Source organism: Ipomoea nil, unplaced genomic scaffold (assembly GCF_001879475.1).
Source record: "Ipomoea nil cultivar Tokyo-kokei standard unplaced genomic scaffold, Asagao_1.1 scaffold1259, whole genome shotgun sequence".
NCBI lineage: Eukaryota > Viridiplantae > Streptophyta > Magnoliopsida > Solanales > Convolvulaceae > Ipomoea > Ipomoea nil.
In genome coordinates, this window is record NW_017617687.1 from 213,899 (window position 1) to 236,784 (window position 22,886).

General features: G+C 40.1%; 1 protein-coding gene and 1 non-coding gene across 6 annotated transcripts; one reads left to right on the forward strand and one right to left on the reverse strand.

Moving 5' to 3' along the window:
* The first annotated feature begins 1,352 nt into the window (after positions 1–1,352).
* Positions 1,353–1,425, forward strand: TRNAH-AUG. Its single transcript has one exon. It is a non-coding gene; the product is annotated as a tRNA-His (tRNA).
* Positions 1,426–2,262: 837 nt separating this feature from the next.
* On the reverse strand, positions 2,263–22,886 carry LOC109184370 (G-type lectin S-receptor-like serine/threonine-protein kinase At4g27290). Of its 5 annotated transcripts, XM_019334366.1 has the most exons (9): positions 22,214–22,886; positions 10,903–11,145; positions 10,549–10,752; positions 9,810–10,075; positions 9,522–9,732; positions 9,314–9,367; positions 3,201–3,384; positions 2,880–3,030; positions 2,263–2,699 (listed from the first exon to the last, which is right to left on the reverse strand). In XM_019334366.1, exons 1-9 carry the CDS (start codon positions 22,866–22,868, stop codon positions 2,400–2,402), a joined length of 2,268 nt encoding a protein of 755 aa, XP_019189911.1. In that variant the 5' UTR covers positions 22,869–22,886; the 3' UTR covers positions 2,263–2,399. The 5 variants fall into 5 exon arrangements, 4 of the variants coding, with proteins under 4 accessions (XP_019189911.1, XP_019189910.1, XP_019189909.1 ...); XM_019334365.1 differs by having other exon boundaries at positions 3,201–3,387; positions 9,317–9,367; positions 10,549–11,145; XM_019334364.1 differs by having other exon boundaries at positions 10,549–11,145.

Below are 22,886 nucleotides of genomic sequence, written 5' to 3' on the forward strand. Positions count from 1 at the left end.
AAGAATATTTACATTGGAGAAAAATAAAGAAAATATAACTAATGAAATTATTTCTCTTAATTAATTTATTGAAAATGAATAATTTTTTTTTTTTGAATAAAGACATTATAGGGACAGTGTAGCGAATATAATCAATTGATGAATTTGAATATAAAGAATTTTTATATTGGAGAAAAATAAAGACAATATAACTAATAATGAAATTATTTCTCTTATTTAATTTATTGATAATGACTAATTTTTTTTGAATAAAGGCATTGTAGACACATAATTCTAAATTATAGAAATGCATATTTATTATTTTTTATTGTAGCAACTAAATTATTATTTAATTTAATAAGAGTAAAATAGAGTACTAATTATGCCAACTTTGATTGGGATGTGGTTCGACCCTAAGACCTTTCTTATTGATCCCCAGTAGACCTTGCAAGGTGGACCTGTCCATGATATAACAACTCACCCAAAATATGGCAATTGAAAGGGTTTTTTTTTTTTTTTTTTTTTTTTTTTTTTTTTTTTTTTTTTTGGGGTATACCCTGGGTTTCAACCGTCGGACATCGTGACTAATCCCTCGCTAGATTGTAGGCACCTCTTTTGCGTGGGACAACTGGCCTGGAGATTTAAGGCTGCTCCATTCCCAAAGCCAAGGATTGACCCCTTGACGTTTGGTTAAGGATGGATGAACCCCTTCCACTAGAGCCGTAAAAAATGAGTTTTAACCGCTGGGTCGACACGTCCCGTTCCAAGCGGGGCGGGTCAGGTCAGGCGGGCTGCGGGTTTAGCCTGCGGCCTACTAATCTATATTAAAAAAAAAAATCGCAGCATGTTTCGCAATTCTCAATTTCCAAATCAATGATGATAGAGATCAAGGAGAAGAAGACCATGATATGAGTGATATAATGGTTGATGAATTATGAGTTTTAGATGTTTAGTATTTGCAAAACTATTTTATTTTAATTCCTAATGTTGAATAGAAACTTGAAAGTTTGGATAATTTCTATTAGTTGTTTGTTATTTTAATTTGTATTAATATTTAGTATTTAATACATGTTGTTAGTTTGCATGTCATTTTTTAAAATTAAAACACTTACACAGTACTGTAACTTCAAGCCTACAGTACAACAAATCTTTTCTAATTACAAAAAAGTATTTCCGCCAGCGGGCTTTGGCATGGCAGGACGGGCCGGCCACATTCCAAGCCTGCTAAGATGCGGACTTTTTAGCCCGCCCCGCTACAGGGACGGGCTTTGGTGTGTTTTGGCCCGTCTCGCCCCGCGAGACCGTTTCGACAGCTCTACCTTCCACACAACCAGGCCACATCCCCAGGTTGAAAGGATCTTGTATAACATCAAGACTCCATGGCCTAATGGATAAGGTGTTGGTTTATGGAACTAGAGATTCTGGGTTCGATCCCCAGTGGAGTCGTATTTCTTAAAAAAAAAACATCTATCATATAGGCACATAATTGCATAAATGACTAGGGTTAGTCCGCGGTATGAGAATGCGGGGCCACCTTGCAATGTTAACATATATGTAATTGATTACCTTGATTTGTATTTACAAGATCCTTTCAAATAGGCACATAATTGCATAAATGACTAGGGTTAGTCCGCGGTATGAGAATGCGGGTCCACCTTGCAATGTTAACATATATGTAATTGATTACCTTGATTTGTATTTACAAGATCCTTTCAAATATTGTAGTCACACAATATTAACAAATTAGGATTTAATAACCATGACAGTTGTTATATGTGTTAACTTTTAAAACACAATTTATATTTTAGAATTTCACAATTCTAATACTAAAATATACTGAGTACAATTTATGCGTCGTTTAGAATAAGGGTCCACCTTGCAAAGGTCGACCTCGACCCTGACCTCATAATAATGTATAATGTACTTTATGTGTTAGAATAATTAAATTTTTAGGGTAAGATAATAAATTTTATAAGTTAGAACAATTTAGACCTGATCCACACAACTGTGTGGATCACGATCTCCGCAATAATGATTGGAAGTTGATTTAAAGAGTCTTTTACTACGGACTCTGTTCCGTATAGAAATTATTAGAATATCATATTTAATTTGTTGTTGACCCCTCTGAAGTTTAATTAACTATTTTTATAGAGCATAACTTTGACATGGAAAATATTATCAAAAAGGTGCTCAAGAACACATTAAACAAAAACAAAAGTAAGGACATGGTATAAAGAGTTTCAAACTTTTGAATCCTAAAATTTTCAGATTTTAACAAAATGCTGGTATAAACATGCATATTTATTTTGCTGTCCTTGTATGCTTAAAAGAGTTTTAGGTTCAACAATGTAACTATGAATGCTAGAAAGAACACATAGAAACTTGGGGAGCCCTAGCTCAACCTGATTATGCATTCATTTTTAACGAGGATTTAACAATGAAATGGTGACTTCATTTACAGAATCAGTTATTTCCACCGTAGAAATATGGGCCTCAATTGCCCTTCCTGTGAAAAAACCAGGTTTTTTAGCAATAGCCAAGTCCGCATCATTGGACAACATTTGAACTACGGAATACATGCTTGGTCTATCTTCTGGGTATTGTTGAACGCATAATAACCCAACGTGAATTGATCTTAGAACTTGAGTCAAATTGCACGATTCAACCAAATGCTCATCTAGTAGTTCAATTGATCTACCATCTCTATAAAGCTTCCAAGCCTTCAGGATATAGAAATTTGTATATCAGGGCAGCAAAAATTGATTGTTAAAACAATATGTTCAAACACAACATTTGAACATGTTCAAAATGAGTTCAAAATGAACAGATACTGCATTGTAACAGAGTCAATACTACTAAAATAAAAAAAAAAAACAATATGTTCAAAGTATGAGACTTACATAGCTAGGAAGGTTCTCATAGTGATCTTGGTGAGAAAATCCCCTATTTCTTTTCCCACTCACAATTTCTAACACTGAGACACCAAAACTGAATACATCTGATTTAGTAGAGAACATTCCACTTCCTGCATACTCCGGCGACATGTAGCCACTGTACTTTACAATTTTACTTTGTTAATTGTTATTTTCAACTACCAAAAAATATAGCAATATAAAATGCACTTGAGATCCTTACCACTGTACTTTAAAATTTTATTTTGTTAATTGTTATATTCAACTACCAAAAAATATAGCAATATAAGATGAAGTTGAGATTCTTACTGTGTTCCAGCTACTCGGGTTGTATTTGCTCCAGTTTCATTTCCTCCGATGCTTCTAGCTAGGCCAAAGTCTGATATCTTTGGGTTCATGTCAATATCCAACAAAATGTTGCTAGCTTTAAGGTCTCTATGAATAATTCTTAGACGTGAATCTTGGTGCAAATATAAAAACCCTCTAGCAATTCCATTTGATGGGGAATATACCCCGGGTTCAGGCTCCCCGTACGCTTCGTGCTCCTATTTGGGTCGGGTCAAATGGTTCGAGTCAAGGTCAAACCCGGCTTGGGTTGACCTATATAAAGGATTTTAACCCTTCATTTTAGGGGCTTCCTCTCCACTACACTATACTCTCTCTCTCTCTAGAATGCTCTCCCTTCTCTCTACAAATAATTATGAATAAAAGAGATCTACTTGAGCTATCCTCTACATTGTTCATACACATACATACATACATCCTACGTACACGGGTATTAACCGTATCATTTTGGCGCCGTCCGTGGGGATCGTGACGAAGAGTTGCGTTCCTACCATCAAAGAAAAAGCTATAAAAAACTATGAAGCTCTGGAATGGGGGAGGGATTTGAACCTAGGCATTCAAGCTACTAAGCCACTGCTTTAACCACTACACCGCGAAGTTAGTTGGCCTATTGTTTCTGTTTATTGCTACTTGGCGATCCCAGATTCCTAGTGGAGGCCATTTTCTTTGCTGCTAATCACAATTTGGACGGAGAAGCAGCCTCTCTGCATGCAGATGGTCTATCATCCATCAAATCCCATTTCCACCGTCCAAGCCGTGCCCCGATCAAGAGCAAGATTATTCTACCAGGTTGTTTCTACCATCACCGTTCATATTTGCTTCATTGACATCACCGACATCACCTCGCCATCAGCTCCTGCAGGGGAGAGAATCCGAGACTTGGATTCCCTTTGTGGCTAAAGAACAGCACGGTCCTAAAACGACTGCAGAAGAAGTCATATGTAATTTAAGAAAGATTTTCAGAGTCATTCACTTGGAAAAGTGGGAAAAGTAACTTCCCAGCAGGGCCCTAGCACCGTCCTCATTCTCATGCACAGGGTCATCATCTTCTTCGCCGAGTTACTGCCTCCACCATCCACTCATGAAAGTGCAGCTCTGTGGCTAGATTTAAGTCCTGAGCACGCCTATTGTGGCCTTCTCTAGCAGCAACGTGATTTCCCAGTTTCAGCCGATGAACCAGCCGGCGACCTGCAGTCTCCATGTTCGTTGACATGCAACAGACGCCGGACCCCGGCGACTTGAACCATCACCATCTCCGTTACTTTATTCTGCTACATTTTCATGACCCTTATATTTGGAATGAATCTCCAGTTCTGGAAAAGAACAGAGAACGTTCTCCCCGATCGAAACGTTGCCTCCATCACCGTTGCAGCCACCATTGGAAAAGAAGAATTGTGTGTTTCTTCTTGAGTTGCTGAAGACAACCCATGTTAAAGGTGGGAATGGGAGGTCATAGCAGAGCGATGGCAGAATAAAAGGAAAATAGAAATTAAATGTTGCGTGCAATTCTATTGATGGAAAGTGGCGGTGGAGTTAGTCAAAAAGCAAAAGAAATATAAATTGATTTAATGCATGTAATATAATTGGTAGTTGGTGGCGGTGGCTCGTGAGAATCGAGATAGTGGAAGGAATCAATGAAGGCACTTACACGTGTATGAAGGGAAATGAAAAATGCATGCAAGGAAAAAGATCTGTCTCCGGAACGAGCCCAAGCTACCGGCCGTTTTCTTGATGGTCGACAAGCTTGCCGGCAACGGTTGCTCCGAACAGATTTTCCCGAGCATCCTCCGAACCTGGTCGGTGTAATTCTGATTTTCCCGATCTTGGAGTCTCGTACCAAGTTTCACGTAGCCTTGAGAGATATACCCGAGGCTGAGAGTAGATTTCCAAAAGCTTTCAAGTTGGGAAGATCATGAATATCTTTCTTAAATTGCTACTTGTATTAGTCATAGCTAAATGTATTAGGACCAGCGGTAGATTTTCAATTTGTAAATTGCATAAATGGATCGGGGCAGAGCTATGGCCAGCATTCTCGTCATTCCCGACTGACCAACATGAATGTCTCGCGCAACCGACCGGAACACCACCGGCCATAATTATCTTCCCGACCTTCGCCAAGCGAACAATTAACGAAGTTCATGAAGAACCGAGCTGCCACCTGGGATCAGCAAGCAATGTCGAACATGATCCGTCACATCGATCGTTGTGGGAAGGCAGGTGTATTCCAAGTCTGATTGATCACAACCCTCCGTTTGAAAGAACCCGAGCTGCCATCATAAATGGTTTCTCCTTACGACCGGTACAGAAGAAGCTGTCAATCTCAAATGATCCGGAACCCGATCGGATCAACCTCGGATGGTCCGGAACGAGTGAAACCCCAAACATATTCCCGGTCACAATCCAAGCTTCCCGGTCGTTTCTCAGCGACGTATTCTCGACCGTATTTCAGACGCCGACCGCAGTGACGGAGCATGTTCCCGACCGCCAAGCCACGCGGATAGACCGACCGACATCTCAGATTAAATTCCCGACCTTTCCCGAGTAGCAGCCGGGTTCCTAAGTACACCGACCTCGGTTCTGGTCGCACAAATAGCAGCAATCGCTTAAGTCAGGTGGACCCTGTTTCGATCCATGCTACTTCCCGAGCAAGTGATCCAAGCTCTATCATCATCAACACATCAGAATTCTCGGGCGTAAGCAATATAGCGATGGTCATGCCGTCTAGAATCCGCGTTGTTCAGCGAATTCACAATCCGAGCATCCCATAGGCAGCTGTTGATTATAGCATCCCGGCGGCTCCGATCGTTGACTCCGCGTATGCCGCGACTGATGGTCGAGCGATCGCAGCTGAGACCTCCGTGTATGTGCGTACATGAAAGCCATTAAAGGATCCTGAGTTATCTTCACCAAAGGTTTCTCCGAATGCTACACTACGTCTGAGCTCCCGGCGTCAGTACTTTAAGGAGGTTCCCGAAAGAGCGAATCACCACCGCCCGATCGATCAGTGAGTCACAAGTGGCGGATCGGTACCGACCCCGATCGGTCAACAGTAACTCGCGTTCCCGATCGCCCCAAGCAACTTTTTCTCACCGGCCCGACTGTTTTCCTCTCTCATTCACTGGCCAACTAACAAGGCACAAGGGGAGTGGTGGCTGGCATGCGTTCAACACGTTGGAAAGTTCCAGTGCTATTTGCCTAGCTAATAATTTATTTATGTAATTTTCAAAATTACAAATTGTATAGTCAGGCCCACATATTAAAGTGGGCCGTAGCATATTTGGCTTGTAAGTTGTAAAGGCCTAGCTGTATTAAATTATGGGCCTATACCTAGGAAAATTGTAATAATTAGAATTTAATTGTAAAAAGTCCGGTTAGGTTGGTATTTCCACCACCGGCACCCCCAGCCCGGTTAGGTTGGTATTCCCACCACCGGCGCTTAGAGCCCGGTCAGGTCGGCCTCGCCACCACCGGCATTGTTAAGCCCGGGAAAATTCCCAGCATCAAGCCCTACTACGTAGGCAATTTTGGGTCTCCGGACCGATTGGACGAGGCTTCGACTCTACGACGCAAGTGCCACGTAACAACCCGGTTTACCGACCGATGAGGGCAATAGCCCGCCGACCACAAAGTCGCTTAAACTTGTAAACGACCGCAAAGTCGTTTAAACTTCCGGCCTTTGTTGCCCAAACGACCACAATGTCGCTTAAACTTCCGGCCTTTGTTGCCCAAACGACCGCAATGTCGCTTAAACTTCCGGCCTTGTTGCCCGAACGACCACAATGTCGTCTTCTTCTCTTTTAGTCCGACCGGCAATTGACCGAACGTCATAGCCGCTCGGACTCGAGGGGCTATACACGCGTCTTTTCGCGTTCCCCTCTTCTTCTTATAGTCCGACCGGCAATTGACCGACCGTCATAGCCGCTTGGACTGGGGGGGCTATACACGCGTCCTTTCACGTTTCCCTCTTCTCTTTTAGTCCGACCGGCAATTGACCGACCGTCATAGCCGTTCGGACTAGGGGGGCTATACACGCGTCCTTTCGCGTTCCCCTCTTCTCTTTTAGTCCGACCGGTAATTGACCGACCGTCATAGCCGTTCGGACTAGGGGGGCTATACACGCGTCCTTTCGCGTTCCCCTCTTCTCTTTTAGTCCGACCGGTAATTGACCGACCGTCATAGCCGCTCGGACTTGGGGGCTATACACGCGTCTTTTCGCGTTTCCCCTCTTCTTCTTGTAGTCCGACCGTCATAGCCGCTCGGACTTGGGGGGCTATACACGCGTTCCTTTCGCGTCTCCTTCCATTCAGTCTGACCGGCAATTGACCGACCGTCATAGCCGCTCGGACTCGGGGGGCTATACACGCGTCTTTTCGCGTTTCCCTCTTCTTCTTGTAGTCCGACGGCAATTGACCGACCGTCATAGCCGCTCGTACTATACACGCATCTTTTCGCGTTTCCCCTCTTCTTCTTGTAGTCCGACCGGCAATTGACCGACCGTCATAGCCGCTCGGACTCGGGGGGCTATACACGCGTTCCTTTCGCGTCTCCTTCCATTCAGTCTGACCGGCAATTGACCGACCATCATAGCCGCTCGGACTCGGGGGGCTATATGCACGTTTCTTCCACGTCTCCTTCCATTCAGTCCGACCGGCAATTGACCGACCGTCATAGCCGCTCGGACTCGGGGGGCTAGACATAGCCACCACTGGCGCTCTACGCCCGGTCGGCATCATTGCCACTGCCGGCGCTCTACGCCCGGTTAGGTCGGCATAGCCACCACCGGCGCTCTACGCCCGGTCGGCATCATTGCCACCGCCGGCGCTCTACGCCAGGTTAGGTTGGCATAGCCGCCACCGGCGCCCTACACCCGGTCAGGTCGGCATAGCCACCACTGGAGCTCTACGCCCAGTTGGCATCATTGCCACCGCCGGCGCTCTACGCCCGGTTAGGTCGGCATAGCCGCCACCGGCGCTTTAAGTCTGGTCCGGTCGGCATCATTGCCACCGCCGGCGCTCTACGCCCGGTTAGGTTGGCATAGCCGCCACCGTCGCCTCTACGCCCGGTCGGCATCATTGCCACCGCCGGCGCTCTACGCCCGGTTAGGTCGGCATAGCCACCTCCGGTGCTCCACGTCCGGTTAGGTTGGCATAGCCACCACCGGCGCTCTACGCCCGGTCGGCCGAAGTATAGTTTGATGCATCGGCATCGTGAGTTCAGTCGATTCATTTGCAGATCGCGATTAAAGTTGCAAAGCAAACTCGGAAAGCTATCATATCTACTATCTTATGTTGACGATTTTCGCAACTAAGGGAGTGAAGGGCTACATCGGTAGTAGCTCGTCGCGCTCCCGCGTAGATCGACCTTCCCGGTCTCCTAGTGTTAAGTCATAGAAAGTTTGATCCCCAAATCGTAAATAAATCCGACCTCCCGGTCGTACCTAGAAACCCGGTCGGAAGACCGGTAAAGTAGACCTCTAGATCGCAGCTAACCCGATCTCTAAATCTTAGCTAGCTTCCCGGTCGTTCGTCCGGTAAAGGTTCGACCTCTCGAATCATGTTGCAAAACCGACCCCTAGGTCGGGCAACTCCCTTTTTTTTAGTCCACCAGACTGCGTTTAGCGTTGTGCTCTTTTTTACTTAGCTAAAGTTTTTCCCATTGGGTTTTTTATTAGCTTAAGGTTTTTAACGAGGCAACCGGCGCAAGTCACGGACCGTGTGATCAGTTCTCTAGCCCGAATCCTTCCTCGCTAACTCATCGTCAGGGCACGGGCTGGGGGGGCTTCATGATGGGGAATATACCCCGGGTTCAGGCTCCCCGTACGCTTCGTGCTCCTATTTGGGTCGGGTCAAATGGTTCGGGTCAAGGTCAAACCCGGCTTGGGTTGACCTATATAAGGGATTTTAACCCTTCATTTTAGGGGCTTCCTCTCCACTACACTATACTCTCTCTCTCTCTAGAATGCTCTCCCTTCTCTCTACAAATAATTATGAATAAAAGAGATCTACTTGAGCTATCCTCTACATTGTTCATACACATACATACATACATCCTACGTACACGGGTATTAACCGTATCACCATTGATAATGTCAAAGCGTTTTGTCCAATCAAGTAACACTCTTCTTGAATTATCTGTGCAAAAGAAAGGTTTTAGCATTCTATGAAACTACAAAATTCATCCAAGATTGGATCTTTCTTTTCCAAGAATTCATTTTATTGGTTTAAGCATATACTGCTATTTTAAATGAAGTGATAAAATGCAATAATGTAGATGTTTCAAGTATACCAAATATAAATGAGTCCAGGCTTTTGTTTGGCATATATTCATATATCAACAACATTTCCTCCCCTTTAATGCACCATCCAAGAAGATTCACAAGATTTCTAAGTTGAAGTTTAGCAATAAAATTGACTTCATTTTTGAACTCTTCAAGCCCTTGAGTAGAAGTTTTTGAAAGCCTTTTCACAGCTATTTCCCTACCATCATCTAGAACTCCCTGCAAATGAATTCTTTGTGATATCAAAAAGCTTGGCTATTACTTGGTCATAATCTATTTTTTGACAACACAATTACCTTGTAAACAGGTCCATACCCTCCCTCTCCAATCTTGTTCTTGATTGAAAAGTTTTCAGTTGCTCTTATTATTGTAGATGCTTCAAATAACGTTTGATCTTCTACCAATAACAACTCTGTTTGAACTGGTTCCATCTCCTTCCATTTCCGTTTATAGAGTTTCAGAATCATAGTCACCAAACTCAGAGCCAGCGGTACAATCAACAATGATGAAGTCCATTTTACTATATTATTTAATTTCTTGCCCTTTGAGCTTGAAGTGTAATCTACCAAAACAGGATATTCAATTAGCTACTGCCAACAAACACTTTGTAGATTTATGTCTTGGAAAATTCAATTCAATATAATTATAAAGGCAAAAACTTGTGTGATACAGTCTCACAGATCTGTCTGTGAAACGAGTCAAATCAAAATGAAAATGTAATACTCATACTGAAAAATGTAATACTAATCACGAATAAACTGTTTATTACTTATAAGGGAAAGTGTAATACTTTTAAGGAAAAATATAATACTTTTACATTATTTGTAAGGGAAAGTGTAAAAGTATTATATTTTTCCTTAAAAGTATTACACTTTCCTTTATAAGTAACAAACACTTTATTCCTGATTAGTATTGCACATTTTTCAGTATAAGTATTACACTTTCATATTGATCCGACCAGACGCGTGACCCGTCTCACGGATACTTATCCATGAGACGATCTGACACAAGTGTGACCCAATTATAAATTGTTACCTAAATCAGAAGCAGCCATCCTAATGAAAAGATCTTGCCCAGGTAGCACTCTAAGATCAATCAAATCACCGAACCAAATCAAACAGCCATGTTCTCCATTACTTATGTCCAAACTTGAATAAGCTGTACAGTTGCAATTCTTCAAGCAAAATTTCTCACACTCTTTAAGGTCCATACTGCTGTTGAACCATGACAACTTTGTATCTGGAAATTTAAGACCACTATATTTCAAGAATCCATCTGAGGATCCATTTTGACAACTCAAGGGTGTCCTCCGAACACACCCCACTGCATTTTTAGGCATAAATTTGTCTAAACAACTACAAGAAGGATAGTTATCATAGTAACAAATACCATTTGCTCCACAATATCCATATCTGTCACAGATATCTGTGGGTGCAGTGTAGAGAATTTTCCATTCCTGTGAACCATCTGCCCATAAATAGAACTGTAAGGTCCCAGAGCTTGATATTATTGCCCTTACCAAGCTTGAGCTATTAAAAACCTTGTAGTATAGCCAAAAACCAGTTGCGTTAGCAATTACAAAAGTTTGGGTGATGGTTCCCAACTTGCCCATGCCTGGTGTTCCATTCAAATCTGTGAAAGTGTGAAGGGTTTCATCTATTTCTTGACATAGAACTGTACAGATTACAATAATTTATACTGGAAAACTAGTTATAACCTAATGGGCCCACTGTAACGGGCCTAGGGTTTCAACACTCCCCCTCAAGCTGGAGAGTATAGATCATAAGCTCCCAGCTTGTTACAAATATATTCAACTCTAGGAGCTCTAAGGGATTTCGTCAAGATATCAGCTAACTGATCTGCAAAATTAACGAAGCTAGTTTTAATACACCCTGACACAATCTTCTCTCTAATGAAGTGACAGTCAACCTCAATGTGTTTAGTCCTCTCATGATAAACAGGAGTTGACGTGATGTGTAGAGCTGCTTGATTGTCACATATCAACGTCATTTTGGCAACATTGCCACATTGCAATTCTTGTAGTAGGTGTTTAAGCCACATAAGCTCACATGTGGCAAGCGCCATGGCTCGATATTCTACTTCAGCACTGGACCTAGCAACCACATCCTGCTTCTTACTTTTCCAAGATATGAGATTACCTCCAATGAGAATACAATAACCTAAAGTAGAGCGTCTGTCAAACGGACAACCAGCCCAATCTGCATCACAATACCCAACAACTTGTGAATGTCCTCTATCTTCATATACTAAGCCTTGTCCTGGTGCTCTCTTGATATACCTTAGAACACGAACAGCAGCATCCCAATGAGAATCACAAGGTGTCTCAAGAAACTGACTCAACACACTAACTGCGAAGGAGATATCAGGTCATGTGATCGTGAGATAATTCAGTTTTCCAATTAATCTCCTATATCGTCTCGGTCAGGCAATGGCTCCCCCTGTCCTGGTAGGAGTTTAACATTCGGATCCATTGGATTATCAACCGGTCTACTGTCCAGCATGCCAGTTTCTTCTAAGATATCCAAGGCATACTTCCTTTGAGAAATAACAACGCCACTGCTAGATTGAGCCACTTCAATTCCAAGAAAGTATTTCAGCTTACCCAAATCCGTAGTCTGGAACCGACAAAAGAGATACTCCTTGAACTGAAATATGCCCTCTTGATCACTCCATGTAATAACAATGTCATCCACATATACTACAAGGTATATGCATTTCTCATTAGAATGACGATAGAAAACAGAATGATCAACTGCACTTCTTGTCATACCAAACTCACACACCACAGAACTAAACCTTCCAAACCAAGCTCGTGGAGATTGCTTTAAACCGTATAAAGAACGGCGAAGTTTACATACCATACCAGACTCCCCCTGAGCAACAAACCCAGGTGGTTGCTCCATATAAACCTCCTCGTGAAGATCACCATGAAGAAAGGCATTCTTGATATCCAGCTGGTGTAAGTCCCAATGATGAATGGCTGCCAAAGACAACAGTAAACGAACTGAAGCAATTTTAGCAACCGGGGAAAAAGTATCAGTATAATCCAAACCAAAAATTTGAGTATAGCCTTTTGCCACCAGACGAGCCTTAAGACGATCAATTGCGCCATCAGGGCCCACTTTCACCGTATAAATCCATCTACAATCAACCACAGTTTTACCAGGAAGAAGAGGAACCAACTCCCACGTGCCACTAGACTGGAGGGCCTCCATTTCTGTTAACATGGCTTGACGCCAACCTGGATCCGAGAGAGCCTCACGAGTGGATTTGGGTATAGACACAGAAGATAGGTGAGAAAGAAATGCAAAGTAAGGGGACGAGAAACGGTGATAACTCAGAAAGGTATATATAGGATGGGGGTTACGAGTAGAACGTGTACCTTTTCGAACAGCAATAGGTGCCTCAGTGAGATCAGTGTCAGATTGCAGTGGAAGTGATGGAACCGCAGCCGGAGGATCGGACAGTACTGGCAAGTCACTAGGGACCTAAGGAACTGCAGGGCGAGGACGCCGGTGATAAACCTGAAGGGGGCGAGTTAAGAGGAGTCGGTTGAGCTGGAGGAACAGTGGACTGGACAAGAGGAAGTGGACCAAGATAAGGTACGGGGAGCACCTCAGAGACAGGGATCGTGTCTCCTGATGAGGACTGGAAAAATGGTGTGGACTCAATAAAGGTGACATCTGCGGACACAAAGTGACGCTTTAGTGCTGGAGAATAACACCTATAACCCTTTTGGACACGGGAATAACCCAAAAAGACACACTTGACTGCTTTAGGATCTAATTTGGATCGACCTGGAGTCATGTCATGAACAAAACAAACACACCCAAAAACACGAGGTTTAATAGGGAAAGGATCAACAGAAGGACACACAATGGAATATGGGGTGTCATTGTTAAGAGCAGAAGATGGCATGCGATTGATCAGGTAACAAGCAGTAAGGATAGCATCAGCCCAGAATTGGGAATGAACATGGGAGTGTAACAACATAGTACGGGCAATTTCTACTAGATGTCTATTCTTACGCTCAGCCACCCCATTCTGTTGAGGTGTGTAAACACATGACCTTTGATGCAATATACCACGAGATGTCATATATGACTGAAAAGGATGAGAGAGATATTCTTTAGCATTATCACTACGCAAAACACGAATGAGTTTGCCAAATTGAGTTTGTATTTCAGCACAAAAAGTTTGAAAAATCTGAAACAATTCAGAACGATCTTTCATAAGGAAAATCCAAGTGCACCTTGAATAATCATCAATAAAGGTTACGAAATAACGAAAACCCAAAATAGAGTTGACACGACAAGGACCCCATATATCTGAATGAACTAAATCAAAGAGGGACGCAGCCCGATTATTGACTTTTCTCGGAAAAGACTGACGTGATTGCTTTCCAAGATGACACGACTCACAATCAAAAGACTCAATAGACAGGCCTGGGACCATCCGTTTTAGTTTAGAGAGACTAGGATGACCCAAACGACTATGAATAAGTAAAGGAGACTCTGTAGAGGCAGAAGCAGCAACATCACCACCCCGCATGTAATAGAGGCCCTGTGACTCATTGCCGGTGCCAATCACCCTCCCCGTACTGCGATCCTGCACAACAACCGAATCAGCACAAAAGGTTATGGAACAATTGAGAGTACGGGTAATTTTACTCACAGAGATAAGGTTGAAGGGACTGTTAGGGACATATAAAACAGACTCCAAGGAAAAAGACGATATAGGGGAAGCCTGACCAACACCAATTGCTGGTGTTTGATGACCATTAGCTAAGGTGACCATGGGTAAAGTCTTAGACTTAGACACATTATGCAAAAGAGAAAGGTTACCGGAAATATGATCTGAAGCACCTGAGTCCAATATCCAAGAATTTGGAGTATTGGCGTGTGAAAGACAAACCAAAGATGAAGTACCAGCATTAGGTATGGAAGATTCAAGGCGGGATGCTGCTTTAAGTTGGAGATACTCTTCATATTGCCTAGAGGTCATCTCAACTGGGGTAGAGGTTGGCTCATGAGTCTGATTCTCGGATGCAGCAGCCTGGACCAAATTAACAGAACGGGGAGGCCGACCATGTAACTTCCAACAACGATCTTTGGTATGACCATCTTTGTGGCAGTATTCACACCGAGGACGTTTGCCACGACGACCACCACCACCACTAGATGGTCCAGAAGGTCCTCTATCCACAGCCCGAGTAGCTAGAGCTGATGATTCTCCAATAGGTTCAATCGAGGGAGTTGAGGCAATACGAAGCAGTCTGGCAACAGCTTCAGTGTAGGTAGGCACACTAGGACTGGATAGAATCTGATCACGAATGTGAACCTGGTCAGGCCGAAGGGTAGCCAAAGTCATCACCATAAAGAACTTATCATACTGCTTCATATGATTTACTTTAATATGCGCTACTAGTATATATATATATATATATATATATATATATATATATATATATATATATATATATATATATATATATATATATAAAAGTTGATGTTGGAGCAAGTGAAGTGGGGACAACTACAGTCCCCACTTTGACCAACAGACACATTCACATTTAAAAATAAAATAAAAACACTGTTTGTGTTTTATGAATTTATATTTCAATTTAAATTTATAGTTCAATTTTAAATTACAGTATATTTTAAGAAAAATGATCAAGTAAACTACTAAACAAAAAAAAAAAATGTAATTAACCACTCAAACATGATAATTCGTACAATTAAACCAGTTAGTCGGTCCAGATAAACCCCATTGAGCTGTCAGTGAATGAATAAGCAATTAGCCAGTTAATTGCAATAAACCCATTGAGTTGTAAGTTAATGGACAAGATTTAAAACTTCTATTTACCTCTCATACATGGCAGACAGGCAGAGTAATCAACTTAGTAATTTTCAGAATGGGGTGGGTCTCTAAGTCCTAGTAGATGCAGCAAAAGAAACATATTATTATCAGATTAAAAACTTACCAGTTACCACAGCCACCTAGCAAAGCTAATGCAAACATTTTAAGGACAGATTAATACCTTTATGAATCGAGAGGGGAAATTCTGTCTTAGTACGCTTGGCTGCATGTTCTTTACCATCTACATGTTTGCTTAATCCATTCATCACAACAAAACTAGTCAGGTGGTTGAGGTTTCACAGGATGATTTTTAACCCAACCCATATGACCCGCATTGGAGCATTTGTTTCCATCCCCAGAGGATTGACACGAGTTTGGATATCCCGCATTAATTACTGCAAAGGGAATGGAGAAGTACATTTGGGTGTTGCACAGAGATTGTTTAAACTGAGAAAAAGAGGAGCATTTGGTAATCACTACCGCACCACCACAATGAATTAAAAAAATGCAGGTGCTAGTCGACCGCACCATCGCACCACCACTGCCGAAGATGGAGGGTAGAGCTATGGGTCTCTGTAGCGGCGCTTGGGGGTGGTACTCAACAGGGAAAACAGAGCTCGCGGTGGTATCAATTTCAAGTTTCATCTCAGATCTTACCCCAAGACGCCTAACAACCTTGAGACGGTGAAATTAGGGATTCAAACTTCCAGCTCATATAGGCCTTTTATTTGAAAAGGAAAAATCATTTTTTACTCTTGAATTTTTGTTCGTATCTTATGGCAAATCTTATTGTGGACGTCCACACAAAAGGTCCCCAAGTTGTTAGAGATTCGTCAATGAGAGAATTTATGCTAAATAAGAAACAAAGAAAGGAAGAAGTGAGCTCAACGATAACAATGGGGTGTTCGTTCTAATTTTGATGAAGATGGCGATGAAGGTATGGATTTCCGGGAGATGGTGAGGAATCCGGGGATGGGATGCAGTTTGAGATCTTCTAACAAATCAATTAAAGGTCTCATGGATTTGTATTTTAATATAAAGGAGCACTAAAGTTTGAAAAGGTCAAAAGGCGGTGAGAGTGTAACATTTGAGGTATGCAAGAAGGAATTGAGGGAGAGAGCTATGGTGCAATTTTTAAGGTGAACGTATGAGGTCAGACTATCATTTAATTGTGTGCAATACAATTAAAGCTTACAAGGGTTTATTGATTGTGTTGCACAACATGGGCCGGGAATGAAGGCACCTTCCTATCATGAAGTTAGAGTGCCATATTTTGAAATGGAGGTTGAGCACATTAAGGAGTTGTTCAAACCACATGAGAAGATGTGCAATACGTATGGGTGTTCTTTGATGATGGACAGGTGGACAGATAGGAGAGGTCGTGCATTTATTAATGTCCTAGTTAATTGTTCACTTGGATCGTATTTTTCCGAGTCGGTTGATGTTAGCAAGGACACGGTGGATGCTAACAAAATGCTAGAACTCTTTGAAACTTTTGTCAATCAAGTGGGGAAGGATAAAGTTGTACAAATCATAGCTGACAAACTTCAGAGAACGTGAGGGTTGGTAGGTTTAAAATATTTTTTTATCCTTTGTATTAAGAATTTAAGATTTTTAAATTTTAAATTTTTAAATTATTAATTATTTACATCATTTAGGCAAGAATTTAATGGACATGTACTTGACTTTGTATTGGAAGTCATGTGCTGCCATTGCATCAATTTGATGTTTAAAGACATCTTTGAGATTCGTCATTTTGCACTGGCGTACAAACGGGCTTTGAAATTGTCGGTGTACATCCATTCGAAGCAACGCGATTCTAAACCTCCAGGTTCTTACTTCTTAGACAATTTAACTTACAATTTTTATTTATAATCAAAATATTGCAAACTTTGAATAAATTTCAAATTTTACAGTTGATTGGTGAACTTCTTTTGGGAGCTCAACTCCCCATTTGAAAGAATTTGCAATTAAGATTCTTAGTTTCAGGACTATTGCGTCGGGATGTGAATGGAATTCGAGTGTCTTTGAGCATATAAGTTAGTCAATTTATTATTTTTAAGTTATTAATTAGCAATTATAACATATTTAAGCACTAATTTATTTTAAATATTTCAGTTGCATTCAAAAAGGAGGAGTTGCCTTGAACACATGCGCCTTAATGATTTGCTTTTCGTTAAGTATAATAGGGCATTGAGGTGACGATGGGAAATGCGGGATACCATTGATCCAATTAGTTTTGATCAAATTGATTTTGCTAATGAATGGTTGACAGGTATCCTGGATGATGCTAATGATGAGTTGGTGTTTGATGATGGGGATGGATTGACTTGGGGTCAAATTGCTAAATTTTTGGGTGCAAATGAAACTCCTTATTCTCTTCGGCATGCTTCAAAAGGAATAGAGAAGGTTGGGAGTTCAAGGTCTAAGGGAAAGGAAAAGGTTCCCAATTCTCTTCGGCATGCTTCAAAAGGAATAGAGAAGGTTGGGAGTTCAAGGTCTAAGGGAAAGGAAAAGGTTCCCAAGCATAGAGCAGTGAATGAAGATGAAGATGAAGATGAAGATGATGAAGAAGATGAGGAAGCATTTGAGAATGATGAAGTTATTCATTTTGACATTTTGGATTTGTGTGATGAAGAAGATGACTTTGATACAGAGGATTGAATGACTTTGAATGATTGATAATATGTGATATTTTGATGACAAATTGGCTTGAATGACCTTATTTTGATGACTAAAATTTATATTATTATGATGTTGTGACTTTAGGAGTTCTTATTTATGTCATTTTGCATTACTATTTGAATATTTAAAGGTTTTTGACTATATATATATATATATATATATATATATATATATATATATATATATATATATATATATATATATATATATATATATATATATATATATATATATATATAAAGCGTCGCTTTTCTTGAAAAAGCGACGCTTCGTTTTGCGCTTTTGCTTTAAAGCAAAGCCGGAGCTTGTTGCTTTAGTGCGTTTTTTTCGCTTTAAAAAGTTTGGTAATACCCGAGTATAATTTTAATTTTACTACAATTTAATTTTCCACACAAACTAGTTTTAATTTTCCACACAAACTAGTTTGAAGTATTATTTTAATTACACTTCAAGTTCATGTCTATCCACCAGTAAGAATTTTCCAATTAATATAAATAAATTCCTAACAAAACTAAAATATTATATACATCACCACAATACTCAAAATATATATTATTATTTAAACTTAGTAACATGTTCAAAGTCCTCAAATATACATTTATTATATAAATCTTCAATGTAGAAAAGTCATATACTATTATGTGCTCCTTAACGAGGACTTGTCAATGAGATGGTAATTTCATTTATTGAACTTGCTACCTCAATTACCTTTCTTCCCAAGAAGAAACCAGGCTCATTTGCAATGGGTAAAACTGCATTGTTAGTCAACATTTGAACTACAGAAAACATGCTTGGCCTCTCTTCGGGAAATTGTTGAACGCATAACAAGCCAACTTGGATTGATCTTAGAACTTGAGCCAAATTACACGATTCATCCAAAGCTTCATCTACTAGTTCAATTGATCTACCATCACTATATAGATTCCATGCCTTCAATATATAAAATTAAAAGTTACTAGATCAAGAAAATACAAAGTAATGGATAAATCAGTATATTTAGAATTTGATACTCACATAGCTAAGAAGGTTCTCAAAGCTATCTTGTTTAGAAAACCCTGTGTTTCTTTTCCCACTAACAATTTCTAATACTGAGACACCAAAGCTGAATACATCCGATTTAGTGGAGAACATCCCATGTCCCGCATACTCCGGCGACATGTAACCACTGTGTTTTGTAATTTATTTTAGTAATATATTTAACTACAATATATACATACATACATACATACATACATACATACATACATACATACATACATACATACATACATACATACATACATACATACATATATATATATATATATATATATATATATATATATATATATATATATATATATATTGGGAAGGGATCATGTGCGAGTGGTGCTTCCCGTGCGGTTGTGTGGGTGGACGCACATTAAGCACTACACTGACACACTTTAAGTATACAACACACGCACATAAAATACACAAACAAAATACATTCAGAACACAAACTCACGCATCTTAAGCACAAAAGTCACGCATCTTAAGCACAACCTTCACGCACCTTAAGCACAAAACTCACGCACCTTAAGCACAAAACACACGCACCTTAAGTTTTAACAACAACTCACATTAAGTACACACTCACGCACATTAAGTACAAAACTCACGCACATTAAGCACAACATTCACACACTTTAAGCACAAAACTCATGCACATTAAGTACAAACCTCATGCACTTTAAAGTTTCAACAACAACTCACATTAAGTACACATTCACGCACATTATGTACAAAACTCACGCACACTAAGTATTACACACTCACGCACATTAAGCAAAAACCTCACACACCTAAAGCATAATACTCACGCACATTAAGTACAAAACTCGCGCACATTAATCGCCCGCACAACCGCACGGAAAACCTTCACCTGCACTGGAACTTAAACCTATATATATATGTAATGAAATTGAAAATCTTACTGTGTTCCAGCAACTCGATCTGTATTTGCACCAATCTCATTTCCTCCGATGCATCTAGCTAATCCAAAATCTGATATCTTTGGATTCATGTCAATATCTAACAAGATGTTGCTAGCTTTGAGATCTCTATGGATAATTCGTAGTCGTGAATCTTGGTGTAGATACAAGAGTCCTCTAGCAATTCCATTGATAATGTTGAAGCGTTTTGGCCAATCAAGTAATTCTTTTCTTGTATGATCTGTCAAAGGTTACTTCTTTTTTATCTATAAAACAATACAATTCATCTAATAGTGGATTTTTTCAGTTCCAAAAACACATTTTATATATTAAAAGAACGTTGTCAAGATAAATACTAAAAATCCAAGACATTGAAGTGCAATAATCATAACAACAACAATAACAACAACAACAACAACAACAACAACAACAATAATAATAATAATAATAATAATAATAATAATAATAATAATAATAGATGATTTAACTATATGTGGGAGTACCATACCAAATATAAATGAGTCGAGGCTTTTGTTAGGCATATATTCATATATCAACATCTTTTCTTCCCCTTTAATGCATCATCCAAAAAGTTTCACAAGATTCCTGTGTTGAAGTTTGGCAATGAAGTCAACTTCATTTTTGAATTCTCCGAGGCCTTGCTTAGAAGTCTTTGAAAGTAATTTCACAGCTATTTCTCTATCATCATCCAAAACACCCTGAAAAATGATTCATTTGAGTGTAAGAAAACTTGGTATTGTTATGCAACACATGTAGAACAGGTCTATATCTTCCCTTAAAATTCACCCATTTAATTTTCTACGTCATGATGGCCCTGTTGGGTAAAATAGTTAGCTTATCAGTTAATTTTGACTTATTTGATCACTATTAGCTATTTGACTTGGTTAAAAATCAATATGGGTGTTTGATTAATTAGTTTTTTGAAACAACTTATTACTCAAAAATGCTAAAATTCAAAAAACTAGTCAAAGTAGTTTTTTCGATTAGCACTTGAGAAAGTCATTTTGTATGTAATCAGCTAACAGCTAACAGCTAATCTACCAAACACTTTTCTATAATCAGCTAATGTTATAAATTAGTCAAACACACTAACTCAATCAGCTAACCGTCATTTACCAAACACCTCGATATGTTTCTTGACAAAACAATTACCTTGTAAACAGGTCCATATCCTCCTTCTCCAATTTTGTTCGTGAGTGAAAAATTATCGGTAGCCCTTGTTATTACGGATGCTTCAAAAAGTGTTTGATCTTGTCCCAGTTTCAACTTTACTTCCTTCTCCTTCTGCTTCCATTTCCTTCGTTGTTTATAGAATATCAGGATCATGGCCAAGCTGAGCACCAACAGTCCAATCAACAATGATGAACTCAATTTTATTATTTTTAATTTCTTGCCCTTTGAGGTTGGAGTAGTATAGTCTACCAAAACAGAACAAAAAAAGAGATAATGCATATTAATTAGCTACTGCTATGATATGATAAATTTTCATAAACTCCTAGAAAATTTCATAATAAATTATTGTTACATACCTAAATCAGAAGAAGCCATCCTGATGAAAAGATCTTGCTCTTTCTCAGGTATCAGTCTAAGGTCAATCAAATCACCAAACCAAAGCAAACACCCATTATTTTCTCCATTGCTTATATTCAGATTTGAATAAGCTGTACAGTTGCAATTCTTCAAGCAAACTTGCTCACACTCTTGAAGGTTCATACTGCTGTTGAACCATGAAAACTTTGTATCTGGCAACTTGATACCACTATATTTAATGAATCCATCTGAGGATGCATTTTGACAATTCAAGCGTGTCCTCCGAACGCATCCTGCTCCTAAATATTCAGACCTGGATTCTACTGGATTTTTAGGCAAAAATTTGTCCAAACATTCACAAGTAGGGTAGTAATCATAGTAACAGACACTATATGCTCCACAAGATCCATATATGTCACAAGTGTCTGTTGGTCCATTAAAGACAATTTTCCATTCCTGTGAACCATCTGCCCATAAATAGAATTGTACACTCCCAGAGGTTGATATTATTAACCTTATAAACATTGAGGTTTTCATAACCTTATAGTATGAATAAAACGCGGTTGCATTAACAATTACACCCAGTTCAGCCATGTCTCCCAACTTTTCCATGCCAGGTGTGCCGTTCCAATCCAGACCATTCCATGGTCCTGACCGAAACACTTCTTCCTCGCCTCGTTTTATGAGCACTTGTGGATACCCTGTAGGTTGAACCAGAAATTTATATTCCCCCGAGCCTGGATTGTTTTCTGCCTTCCATGATGATAGAATAATCTCAATACCAGTATGGAAATTCTTTCCAAGCATCATGCCTGGTAAAAGAGTATCTGTAGGATGATGAAAACTTTGCCACAGAAAATTCTCTGGATTACTATCATTTGCATCAGTAATCACTAGATTCCCAGAATCTAATAATCTGGCAACTGGATTTTGGACGAATTTGGAAGTGTTAGTATGCCAAAATATGGAATTGTTGCCACCAACAAGAGCTAGCCCGCCTGGATTGAACATCTGCAAGACCACTGAATATTTATTGGTGATGGGAGCATCTCTATTGGCAACCCATACTACGGTGTGAATAGGCAATTGCTTGTACCATATGCCAACGTAGCGATTCGATGAATTGTTTGGGCTAAAAAATCCCAACTCAAAAGTTCCACCAGAAGAAGCAATGGTTTCACCATCTTTAAGGAAGTGAGTGGATTTAATGGTATCCCCTGCATAACAAATCTTCTGAATTGAAACTAAGTGTATTATAGCTATGAACAACAGGACATCATTTCCCATTGTGGAAACGGTTTTTTC

What these genes read in the sequence shown, in the direction of transcription:
- LOC109184370 (XM_019334365.1), bottom strand. Translation starts at nt 22,868, where the DNA reads ATGGGAAATGATGTCCTGTTGTTCATAGCTATAATACACTTAGTTTCA. An exon ending in AGGACCATGGAATGGTCTGG is followed by an intron (nt 11,146 to 22,213) that starts ATTGGAACGGCA and finishes ACACTTTCACAG; the next exon opens with ATTTGAATGGAACACCAGGC. An exon ending in GGTATGGACCTGTTTACAAG is followed by an intron (nt 9,733 to 9,809) that starts GTAATTGTGTTG and finishes ATTCATTTGCAG; the next exon opens with GGAGTTCTAGATGATGGTAG.